A 12,497-nucleotide genomic window follows, 5' to 3' on the forward strand; every position below is an offset into this window, starting at 1 on the left:
TGTATACAGTACTTATAATTTTTAATACATATTATATAACTTAGTTTACTTCGTTTACGGTATTTTGTAATATTAGAAACGCTCTTTCTTTAAATATTATGATGTTTTTCAACATGTTTCAAATTATGAAATGTGACTGTATAAGGCTGTGCCACATTTTATCCAGTGAGACGGATGCATGTCCGTTTTCAAAGGTACGCTAATGATATAATTCTTTGATGGAAATCCATAAATTTTATTGGTATGTCGCACGGCGGTTCCATAAACAGGGCATTCAAAATCTTCTGCGATATCCTTTCTGTTGTATAAGTATTTAAGACGTATAGGTGGTATGTTCTGCCAGAATATGTTGGCGAGACTTTCCGCTAACATATTTCTTTCGACATCCCATCGAGCACCAACTAGGTGTAACCCATGAATGTAATATTCATCAACATTCTGAGCATCGATTTCTTCTTCGGCTTTTATAACTTCAAAGTCGAATATAATGTCTTCGATAGCTACATTGTATCTTTTGGAAAATGTTAGCAAAATTGCGGAAAAGAACATTTTTCCAAAATATAACGCATCGAGCGAAATAGTTTTGGGATGTCCCTGTATCATCCACGTTTTAATAAAATTTATACGCTTTACTAAATTATCTACATAACATGCTAAAGTTCCAGGTGTAATATCGTCTTGTATGCTTCTCCAAATCTGTGGGATTTTAGTCTTGTACATTTCTTCTGTTAGCTCATTTAAGGAGTCACTGAGTGGAAGATAGCCATTGAATGCTAGTTTCAAGTTGTTTAAAGTTTCCATTATGACCTTTATAATGTGCTTCAATATTTTTGTTTCGCATAGAAGAACTCTTTCTAACGGTTTCTGAAGTGAGGGGGTATACTTCTCTTGTAACTCGTCGATCTCAGTTACGCTACATAATTTGTTATTAATATCATCAATTAAGCTTAATACTTGATCGTGAGATGATTGAATATTGGGCACAAAACTAGTAGAACTCGCGCAAGAGAGGGATGATAAGAATTCTTTGGCTATAATGGTGTTTCGAGTAATGACACCATTCTTGTTACATCCGTAAACTTGGGATGATAGATCTAGAGGCATTCCTTCAATGTGCTTAATCACATGAGAATATTCGTATCTTTGAGGTATCAATTCTTCTATACCATTTGGAAATGTATATTGGTGATCTTTAATTAGGTTGAAATTACAATAATCGCTTAAGGTATGTTTTAAATGTCTATTATCAAAGTAATCTACAATTTGCCCTCCATAATTGCATTCTCCAATGAAGTACAAAAGAGTATCAAGGGGTACATGATCTGTACTGTTTATCAAATTCTGCATTTGTTTGATGGATATGCAGAGATCAGAATGATCGAAATCATATGGTACGTTCCATCCTTGCGGTCCAAAGCTTTTTCTTTCTCTTATAACTATATGGAAAAGACACAGGCCAAAGAGAAGTTTTGTAAAGACTTTGTCTTTCCCAGCACAGCCTTCAAAAAACTCTTTGTTCGCTATAGGTTCGGAGTGATAGATGTTCAACAAGGTTTCCTTGATATTTAAAGGATAATCGTGTGTGATTTTTATACTGTTTTGCAAAATACTAACCGGAAACTCTTTAGTAGGATAACTGGATAACCACAATCGAAAATTTAAAGACACATTGGACAGATTGCAGTCTTCACAGATTCTCTCGAGCTGAATCATCCAATGAGTTACTAGGTGGCAATTCTGCAAAAGCACCCAGTTTCCGTTTCTTTGAGCCTCTTGTACGAGAAGCTCAGCTTTTGCTTCTTGACCTTTCCCCATAGATAGAGAAATGAACTTTGACGAGTGACCTTTTATCTTTGCATATGTAGAAATGAGAGATAAAACTGACGAACAACTTGGTAAAATAAATAGAAGGGGTGTTAAACAACTAGATTCTGTATATGATTGAGATACTTTAAGTTGCGGGGAGAAACTGTGCATATTTTCCAAAATATCTTCTATCATTCGCATAATTTCTACTATAATTTTATCAGGCCGCAGAGTTTTTGTAAGAATAAGTTTCTGGAATACAGATAATTTATCGATCCAAGATACTGGTAATAAATCGTTTTGAAGGTGCTCTGAATTATAATATTGTTTCCAAGCTTGATCGTTGCAGCTAAAATTATCTGCAAGATCATGGAAAGCAGGCAATGCTTTACTAAGGCTACATATATTTCCCCAAATATCAGATGGTAGCCAATCGAGCACATTATTAAGAGTAGAATTAATGTGATTCAAGTTCGGAGATATAAAATATTTAATTTCTTCTTCTGTTGTTTGTCGATCATCTAGCAAGATCTTAGAACACAATAAGAAAGAGTATAATATTTTGTGCCCTTCTGATAAGGATCTACAAATGCTCACATGAAGGCTTTGAGTAAACGATGACTTCAGAAATCCTAATCGTCTTTCGAGGATGGTACTCCTATTTGAAGTTTCGATTGATCTAATGTACAGTTGTATGAACCATGCAAAAGAGAAACAATACATATGATTCAAGTATGACAGAGCATCAAGCGTATTGAATAAATCTACGCAATATTTAACAAATTGTTTATAAGCATCTCGAAATTTACTGATTTCCAGGGACAATATTTTTGCTATTTCTTGTTTCTTAGTCACGTTTAAAGAAAGATTTTTTGAAGAATCTAAAATTTGCATTGCGCTCTCATCTTCTAGGATGTTTATATTTGTCGAAGATAGGGTACGTAAAATGTTATCTTCTTGTTGTTTTAATATTTTCTTATTATTAGTATCTTCTATAAGCAGAATGTTGAATTTTTCTTGAAGTTCTGGTTTCTCCTTGGAGACGACAAGATCGAGAAGTCTATCTTGAAGGGCTTCGTTTGGAATAGAAAAGTCAATTACCGTGACTTTATTAAATGTTGCGCATGGATATTGAGGATTAGATAATCTTGTTGTAATATATAGTCGAAAATCAGATGAATATTTTATAACATTGTAATCAGTATCCAAATACGAAATTCCTTCATCGTTATAAATTCTTTTCCAAAGAAAAGGATCCAATAATATTTCTATTTCTTCGCCCACGTTTTCGATTAATACTGGATTACCATTTTCAATATTACATTCAATCGTTGATATATAATCAGAATCAGTGAGCCTGATAACTTTAAGATCATTCTTTTTTTCAATTGTTTTAATCCATTGATTCGCCTGATTATGTGAATCAATAAATAAGCACCACAGTTGAGAATTATTCATAATAATAACATTTTCAACTGAGAATTCATTTCTAGGTAATCCACAAGAGTACCAATGATTTATTTCATTTTCTTCTCCAAGTACGTCTTTTATATCGTAGTCTGTAGTAAACGATAGTTTTAAGTCTTTCATGTATCGTTTCCAATTATCTAAAAGTTTATGACGAAACGTAGCATTATATGATGCTGTGCAGCTTATTATACCGCATGATATTATCATATCCCCCACAAGATTGTTATAATTTTTTTCAAGATTTTCAGCACATTGCATCCAGCGGTTTTTTTCACTCCCTAAACTTGCAATTAAATTCTCTGCTTTATTGAGTTTGTTACTACAGTTATCTACTTCTTTTTCCAGTTTCAGTTTCTGTTCTAATGTCTCTTGAAGACTGCTATTCAGCGCCGCAAGTTTCGCGTTTAATGCAGAGAGGGTTCTGCGTTTCTCGCTTAAGAAAGCTTCGGCTTCGTTGCACTCTCTTTGCGCGATTAATAATTTTCCTTTTTTGGGTGCAACTGCCTTTGCAACTTCGTCATAAGATACCATCGCACGTACCCACTTGCAAAGTCCTTCAGCGGCGCTTGATGCTTTGGCAACGATATGAGGTTTAAAGTTGTTGTCCGTTATGTATGTGTTTTTGATAATTTGCATGATATTGGGTGGGATGTTATCTTTATCGTAGTCTTTTAAATTCTGTAGGAAGTTCATGTCACCTAAAATGCGTTTGCTCGGGCTCCAGTAGTCTGTATATTTTTTACCAGTGACTGGATCAATGGATCTATCTGGAAGTACATCCAGCATAACACAAACTGCGGCCATTACCAACTTAACAGTATCAGGAGGATTTTTCATAGCTTTCACAAGAGTGATGTCTGTAGGCTTTAATGTATTTAACGCGCTAACAGCATCTTCTAGAATTGGAATTGCTACAGCGAGATCAGCTTCGCATTCCATCTTTAATCTTCCAGCAATTTCTGCTTTCTTATTGGCTATCTCTTCTTCTTTTTGTACCAGAACAGTTGCTCGTTCTACGGTGATATTTTCATTCTCCACTTCCTTCATAGTAATCATAGTTTGTTGGGCGGACAATTCTAATTGCGGTTTCAGCATTGTTAACGTGGCCTTCATCTTCTCAACTTGTTGCGCTGCTAATTTTAGCTTCCCCAAACCTGCTAAATACCTATTTCTTCTCGCAATGACGTCTTTTTGTTGTTTTGGTAAAAGATAAGTATATAATCCTAACATGTGCAGAAATACAGATAACGTGATATAAATTGTTCTGCTAGTCTCCTTATAATATTCACCACTTATCTCTTGCGCATTGTTATATAATTTTATACAAGCTTTTATTATATCTATTTTTATATTTTCATCAACATTAATATCTTCAATGTACTTTGAGCCTATTTGTGTAAGTGCATCTGTTGGCCAGGTTTCGTACCAATTTATTGTACAGTACTTTACTAATTCTGGGTACGTATGTAAATACGATCTAAGCGCTTTATTTGTCGCATTAAAACATATAACGATATGCAGCTTATTCTTGCATTGTTCCAAAAAGTAGTTCATTACGGAACGCGTACTTATTTCTACATTTCTATTGCCACCTTGGGCATGCAGGCGTACCATTTGAATGATATCATGCCTCTCGTTAATAGAAAATAAATCGGGTACTTCACCACTGGCTAATAAGCTACTAATATCACGAAGGAAATTATCTGTCATTTGTTTATCCTTAGCAAAGAGTATATGGCTTTTTCCTAATCCGCCACACTTTCGTAGAATTGTTTTTAAATCGTTTCTCCATATATTCAAGTCATAGTAAGAATATACAGATGGTTCGAATAACTCTTGCTGCTGTATATAAGCGGCAAGGCTTGTTATAGATTTTCTACCAGACCCTATGCTAGAAACCATCAATAAATTACCTCCTGGTGTGGCTAAAATCCTTGAAACTTTAATCAAACATTCCAGTACATACTGTGATACAACTATATCGATTTGTTTCTTAAAATCATTCTTGTACTTCTTTAAATACAAACAAATTTTACTCTTTAATTTCTCCATAGAATTTATTTCTTCGTATCTTTTATTCCCATCTTTATTCGAATCCATGAAGTTGCTGAACATTAAGTCATTAAAGCTACTCCTTGTTATTTGATTCTTATCAAACTTTGGTAAGTAATCAAAAGCAGTTTCAAATGAATCTTTAAAGCGATATTTGGTAATCTCTCTAATTTCAGAAAAAAGCCAGTCTTTGTCATCATTATCTAATATCCGATCACCAAAAACGCGCCACACTTCATGTGCCCAAAGGCGAATAAAAGTAACTTTAGTTTCTAGCGATTCTTTCTCAAGAAGGCTACACCCATTGATCACTTTGCTTATATCTCTTATACTGAATTGGTACTGAAATTTGGCAGGTATCGGTCGCAGTGTTTTAATTAGAGAACTGTAAATATCAATGGTGGCATTAGTTATACTAGTTACACTATTTAAAACATCTGCGGCAAAGGAATTCCTTTTTAAATTGGACAAAAGTACATTTGAAAATATTCTGAACAATGTATCGACCTGGGGGGTGTCCATGGTATATATACTAAAATATCTTAAAAATCTAGGACACATCTTAGTTTTAGCATTTACTATAATTGCAAGCGAGAACATAATGTCGTGAATAAAAATTTGTTCGGGTTCAGTAATATCATAGAGGTAGCCGTGACTATGATATTGTCGAAGAAGTTCTAAAATTCCATTTACTTCTGATTTGTACTCATTCGTTTCTATATTAAGATCATCTATAAAACAAATGCCAAACCGGCTGTTTGGTGGACCATAATGTCGCCTTCTTAGTTTATTCAATTTCGAAAGCAATAACTCCTGCGTCTTCGTAACAGTAGCTAAGAAAGTGAAACTAAATAAGTTGATTAAATACTTTTCTTCCAGTAATGTATTTCTCAGGAAATTTTTCATTAAATAAGTTTTTCCAATAGACACGTCTCCACAGAGAAGGAAAGGCTTTTTGTATTTAACGTGTTTTAAAAGCATATGGTTATATTTCACGGTATTAATTGTTGGTACAAAAATTTCATTGTAATCAGGCATTTCTAGCACTTTCTCGCTTTTCAACAAATCACCCCAATACTTCCAATTCCCAGTACCTTTAAAGATGTAAAAGTTATCTTGTATTAGACCTTCGTTAGGTAGCGTAACTTCAAAATTCTGTACTATTTCTGGTTTTCGATGCTCTTTATTTGTACCACTCCACAGTGATGTGCAAAAAGAATTAAATTTAACATGAGAATCCGTGTCCAGACTTGCTCCTAATCCCCATATAATAGACGATATAAGTGCAGCTTGTATCCATATCATGAAATTGTTTGTTTTTCTCGTCTCATTAGAATTCTCTGCTTGAGTATCCTTTAAATATATTTCCAGCAACTGCACTGTTGATATTACGCAATGTAATTGTCCGACAGCTAAAGTTAAAGTGCAATGCTTTCGTATGAACTCTAGGGAAGGCTCTATCACCCAATTCAGTAACAAATACACCACTTCTTCGTATCCATTATAGATATCGGATTTAGAAATGTGTGTTTTAACATATGGCCTCCAATCAATGGAATTTGATTCAATGTAAATCATGCCACATCTTGATAGAATAGCAGGGGAAGCTTCTACCATGTTCATTGTTTCAAAAATAATAGACACCGAATCCATCACGGTAATTTTCTCACCCGATGCTAAATGTAGTGCTTTATTCGTATCAAGAACTGTGTATAAACTTTCAATCCATACGTCATTCAAAGGTCCATCAAATGCTACCCATTTTCTGTTGAAAGAATCATTCTCTAAGAATGAACGAAATACTTTGGAACATATACCATCCTTCCAAATTCTTGATTCATCGGCAAAACGACCAAAAAGTTGATTAGCATTAGCTGCTCCTGGTACTACAGTCTCCAGTTTTACAGTAACACCAAATTCAACGCCTTGCTTATGTAAGGCTGCTAAAGCATCTACAAGGACATAGAGTATTTCTGTTTTTCCCACAAGTGGATCACCAAAGAGGATTAAAGCTTGATGGACATACATTAATTCAAATACTTGTATGATTTTAAGCTTAAACGCATCGTGAACATGCAACGATCTGGATTCACATACTTTGTCAACGGTTTGTGAAAATATTGTATAATTTGGAGGTAACAAAGTAGTACCAGGAAACATATTGTGCACTATATTTTTGAAAATAAGTATATCTGTGTTACAAAGTTTAGGAAGATTGATGTTGATTAATGAATGTAAAAGTAACATTGATTCATTTTCATCTGGGAAACTCCTCTTTAAATAAGATATAGTTCTAACGATTGCTTTTGCGTGACATATATTAAAAATGTTACATGATTTACACCACAACTGTTCAGATAGTATCTTGTAAAGTGTATTTAATTTCGAAGCTAAAAGCTTGGAATCAGATAGACCAGCGGCAAAAAGTTCAATTTCTACAATTCTATTCATATCTGGCGACATCATAGATACTGTCCTAAACAATATTTTTAAATTATCAGGTAAATCACAGTGTTTAAATAACCCGAGATTTATAATGATGCATATATTTCCCATTGGATTTAGACGAAATGTTGAACCTTCGAGTGTTATTATTTCTTGATTTGTTGCCACTGCTTGAGAAATACAAATAAGGCTTTGAGTAATCGTGGATACAAGTTCAACCTTTAATCTATCGAAATTTTTTAAACAGAGCCATGCTCCGCAAGAAACGAGTCCCCTAAATATCTGACATAGAAAAGTGTACGATGCTATATCAACACAGTTAAAGATACGAAACTGTACTGCAATAGCCTTTGCTAGACTTTTAAAAGTCTCTGTCTTTCCGGTAACAGATTGTCCTCTAACAGCCCCATATAAATGATATTTATATGCTTGCATTAGAGTGTGAAAACATCTATCCGTTAGAGTAGTATTAATTATATGCTGCTTATAATAATTATATTCGCATCCATACTTTATAGTTGCATCAAACATTGATACTTTTACATAATCTTCTTCTAAATAATATCTTAATTGTGCAACCCACTCGAAATCTGTAGTTCGAGTGAGATTTTTATCCAATAGGAGTTTGATAACATCTCTTTGATTAGCTACTATGATAATTAACGACATCAACACATCTCTGTGCCTTTTTGTTGAATAACCTTTCATCTCATTAATCAAACAAGTCGAGCGATTGACATATTCCATGTACAACGATTTTAATGCTTCCGAGTTAAATGGTACAAAGCAATTGTGTACCGCAGAAGACCAGTAAAGTTGAAATATACAAATAATTACCATACTTGGAAAATTTGCAATCTTATTGTACATAAATGCGTCACTAAATGCGTACCAACACTGGAAAATATTTTTTGTTATTACAGTATTTATTTCACTTTCTAAGCTTATCAACCACTTTTCTTCGTGATTAGAAAGAACGTTAATATAATTTTCTAAATGTAATTCTTCTCCATAGTTACCAATAACGGAACGGATACACTTGTCTTCATTAATCCTCACTTTTTCTATACCCTCAAAACATTTGTTCAGTAGTACATGCAGTTTCTCCAAATTATTCGATTCAAATAATATATTCTGAATTTCTTTATCGGAAAGAAAAAAGAATCTAGGAAAACATAATCTCTTAGCTTCAATGTAATTTTTCACTCCATGATTTATTTTCTCAAGTTTTTTGCTAATATCGTATAAAGATTCTAAAATCAATGAATTATTAATTTTTATGAAAGTAGGTGCTTCGCATAGTTTAGTCTGAATGTTTGCTAAAACTTCTTTTACTTTTGCGTACAAAGTTGAGTCTTCGGGCAAATATATTTCTATGTAAGCGTAAGAAAAAGTGGAATCTAATGAAAGAATCAACACCTGAATGTAATTCCATTGATTAATAATTTTTTTAATTGTAACAAGAGACGTAAAGAAATCTGTTATCTTTGAAACTATTGGCTTGACAAAACTTGAAGTCTTCATTTCTTCGATTATTGTAAAATGATCTTCGAGGAGTACTTCTATATCGCTTAAATTGGAAAATACATTCATACTACATTTATCATCAAAACTTATATCTAAAGAAACTTTATCCCATTCATCGATCATTTTAGAGAGTTTCTGTTGCAACCTTAACTCCCTATTAGCGCTTATACTGATGGCTTCATATTTCTCAATATCCCCCATTAAATCGCAGGAAATAATTTTTCTTAAACTAGTCCCAGCGTTAGGCGTGAGATCAAAATTGCATATTAGAGACATTTCCTTCCAATGGCGTTTTTCAAGAGCTGGATTACACATACATGTCACTAATGGCAAATATTTTATAAAATCATTTATACTATTAACGGCTTGCCAACATAGTTTCAATGGGGCAGGTTGTTGCATTGGATCTGGATCATCCGCAATTCCCGAAAATTTGAAACATTTGTTCACAGTTAGATCCATCTTAATTTTTGTCTTAAATACTTTGCCAGTTTCTGTAATTTTCTCATAATAATTCAATGTTTTCCTTTCTATAACATCGGCATCTAGCCATTCAAATGGACCGTCCAACCAGATAGCATTGTCTTTTTGCCATTGATAAATAATGTAAAGAAGATCATAAAATGGTATAATTATTTCTCGTAATTCAATCACTTTAGGAAATTCAGTTTCGGGAAATTTGAATAATTGTTCTTCTTCATTAATTCGTTGCATCTCGCTGCTGATATTATTTACTTGTTTAAGAAGATCCCTATAATATTCTACATATTCTGTGATTCTGTTAATATCGTTCATGCGATCCAAAACATCGAGTTGAGGAATAATATTCCCTACGTCAGAATTTAAGTTATTCATTCTTCTCTGCATATCATCTTCTAATTCATTTTTCATTACCTCGCACAGTGTATTATTCTCTCTAAATACAGGTTCAGTTTCATGTAACCAGTTAATGGTCCTCTCATTTAGTTTAATATGTTCCTCGGACAAAACTGTGATTTCTAGTAACATAGTTAGCATGTTAATTGATTTTTGAATTTTACATTCTAATTCTTTTATTAATACATTCGACGCATACGAGATATATTCAGTTAAATCAATTAGAGATTTTGCATCTTTCGATACGTTTAATGCTTTCGTTTTTAAATCTTCGAATTCTGAACAAATGGACAGATTGAATTCTTGGTGATAAGTAATAAGTTTAATTAAAAAAGCACTTACGATATCGTATGATTCTTTCTTTAAACTTTCTTTCGCTTTGTTCTGTTCTAATTTTCCTACCGAATAATATGTATTCCCTACTACTCCATTCGCTTTTAGTAAGTACATCTTGTACTTCTGTATCTGCTTGAGGTACAAATCAAAATTTACTTTCCCCAAAGTCAATGATAATATCCGTTTTCTCATACTGGGCGCACAGATGGGGTAAAACTCTTCTGTGATATCCATCATATGATTGTTTATTGGTTGAAACAAATTACATAATATAGATTGCAATTTGTCATGAGATTCTTTGATATACCAGTCTGGTAATCTTACTTTAATGTGCTTGAAACGAGTTTTGATATTCAGCCATTCTTCGAAGGGTATCAGATCTTGGGCAATAATGCCAATGTCATCAATTATGCTGTGATACATCGCGTATACTTCTTTTATGCTAGGGCTAATATGGAGCTGATTGTCTTGAAAAATAAGTTGTAACTTAAGTTGTGGGCAGTAATATCCATCGCTCATAATTTGCAATATGTGATCGATAGACTTTATCATAAAATTTAATATTTGTTGTACGAAAACATTTGTTATGCACTGCATAACATGTGGTAATTTTCTTGCGCTGATATTTTTTAAAACTTTCATTCCAGCTACAGCTTTAGATGTCTCGGTATAAAACTGATTGGTTATAGCCAATGATCCTTTTTTGATATCATTGCCAACTACATTTTGAAAATTATCTAATGACATAAGTCCCAACTGATGATAATGATCGAAGTTGCAAATAACTGTTGGAAGTTTTAGTTGCGCTGTATTTATAATGAATCTTATTGGTTGTAGAGAGAGAAAGTAGTTTTTTGATAGTAATTTACGATGTTTCAGAAATAAATTATAATTGTTAGTTCTTTTCTCTTGTAGAACTTTAGAATTTGTATAATTTACTGTAGAAAGAGAATCTTCCTCTTCTTTCGGCAAAGATAACACAACTTTCCTTGTAAAATAATGCATGTCTTTAATATACATATTTTTTGCTTCTTCAAACATTGATTGTATTAGCAAAAAATATTTTTTTCTATATTTTTGTGATAACGAATCTGAAATATTCTTCTCCCATTCAATAGGAAATTCTCTAAAGCGGATATGTTTTAAACACATTTTCATTTCATTATGTGTCGAGCTGTGATCATGTACCCAAGTACCTGAACTATCGCAACTGTTTATCATATTTATATCTGTGTTCTTTACAAATGAGTATTAATAAAAGAAGTTCTCATAAATATATAGAAATATTAAATAAATTTCTTAAAAGCAAACAAATTTCACATTCATTGTAGACCATTTTGCATTGTTATCTTACTTCACCAGTTATGCAAATTTTAAAGCTTTATGCATAATAAGATATTAGATACAAACTTTTCTCACACTAACTTGTTGTAAATATTTGCAACACATAAACTATGGACTTTAATCGAGTGGGGTATGATGAAACACATCTTCACTTCTGTTCCCCTTTATCATGGGCACACAATGTTTTATCAATACTTCAGTATTGTTCTACTTCATGCTTGGTATACTTATAATTGTGTTTATTTTCTAAATATGTATACAATTTTAAATATAATTTTACAAATAGAAGTTTAATTATAATCATTGAGCTATAAAGATTTAACAAAAAAATTAAAACCGACTTAAAAAAAAAATGAAAATGCACTAAAAAGTAAAAATTAATTTTTCTCTTATTTAATCCACGACTCTCATATTGTTTAAGTCGGCGCCAGATTTACACCGTCCAAATGATGAGGTGTCGACTCTAAATCTAAATCTAAAATACATAATATACATATACATACTAAAAACGCTGTCAGATTTATTCTACATATATTTAATTTTAATATCATACATAGCATATGCACACGCACATGTACCTGGCGTATTTTTCTTTACTTTTTTGAAGTTGTTTACATATACCGAGATGGGTCATTTTGACC

General features: G+C 32.7%; 1 protein-coding gene across 1 annotated transcript; it reads right to left on the reverse strand.

Moving 5' to 3' along the window:
* Nucleotides 1–4: 4 nt before the first annotated feature.
* Nucleotides 5–12,123, reverse strand: LOC143368224 (dynein axonemal heavy chain 7). Its single transcript, XM_076810731.1, has one exon. It carries the CDS (start codon nt 11,731–11,733, stop codon nt 124–126), a length of 11,610 nt encoding a protein of 3,869 aa, XP_076666846.1. The 5' UTR covers nt 11,734–12,123; the 3' UTR covers nt 5–123.
* Between the last annotated feature and the right edge of the window lie 374 nt (nt 12,124–12,497).

The sequence above is a fragment of the Andrena cerasifolii genome, chromosome 4 (genome assembly GCF_050908995.1).
Source record: "Andrena cerasifolii isolate SP2316 chromosome 4, iyAndCera1_principal, whole genome shotgun sequence".
Classification (NCBI taxonomy): Eukaryota; Metazoa; Arthropoda; class Insecta; order Hymenoptera; family Andrenidae; genus Andrena; species Andrena cerasifolii.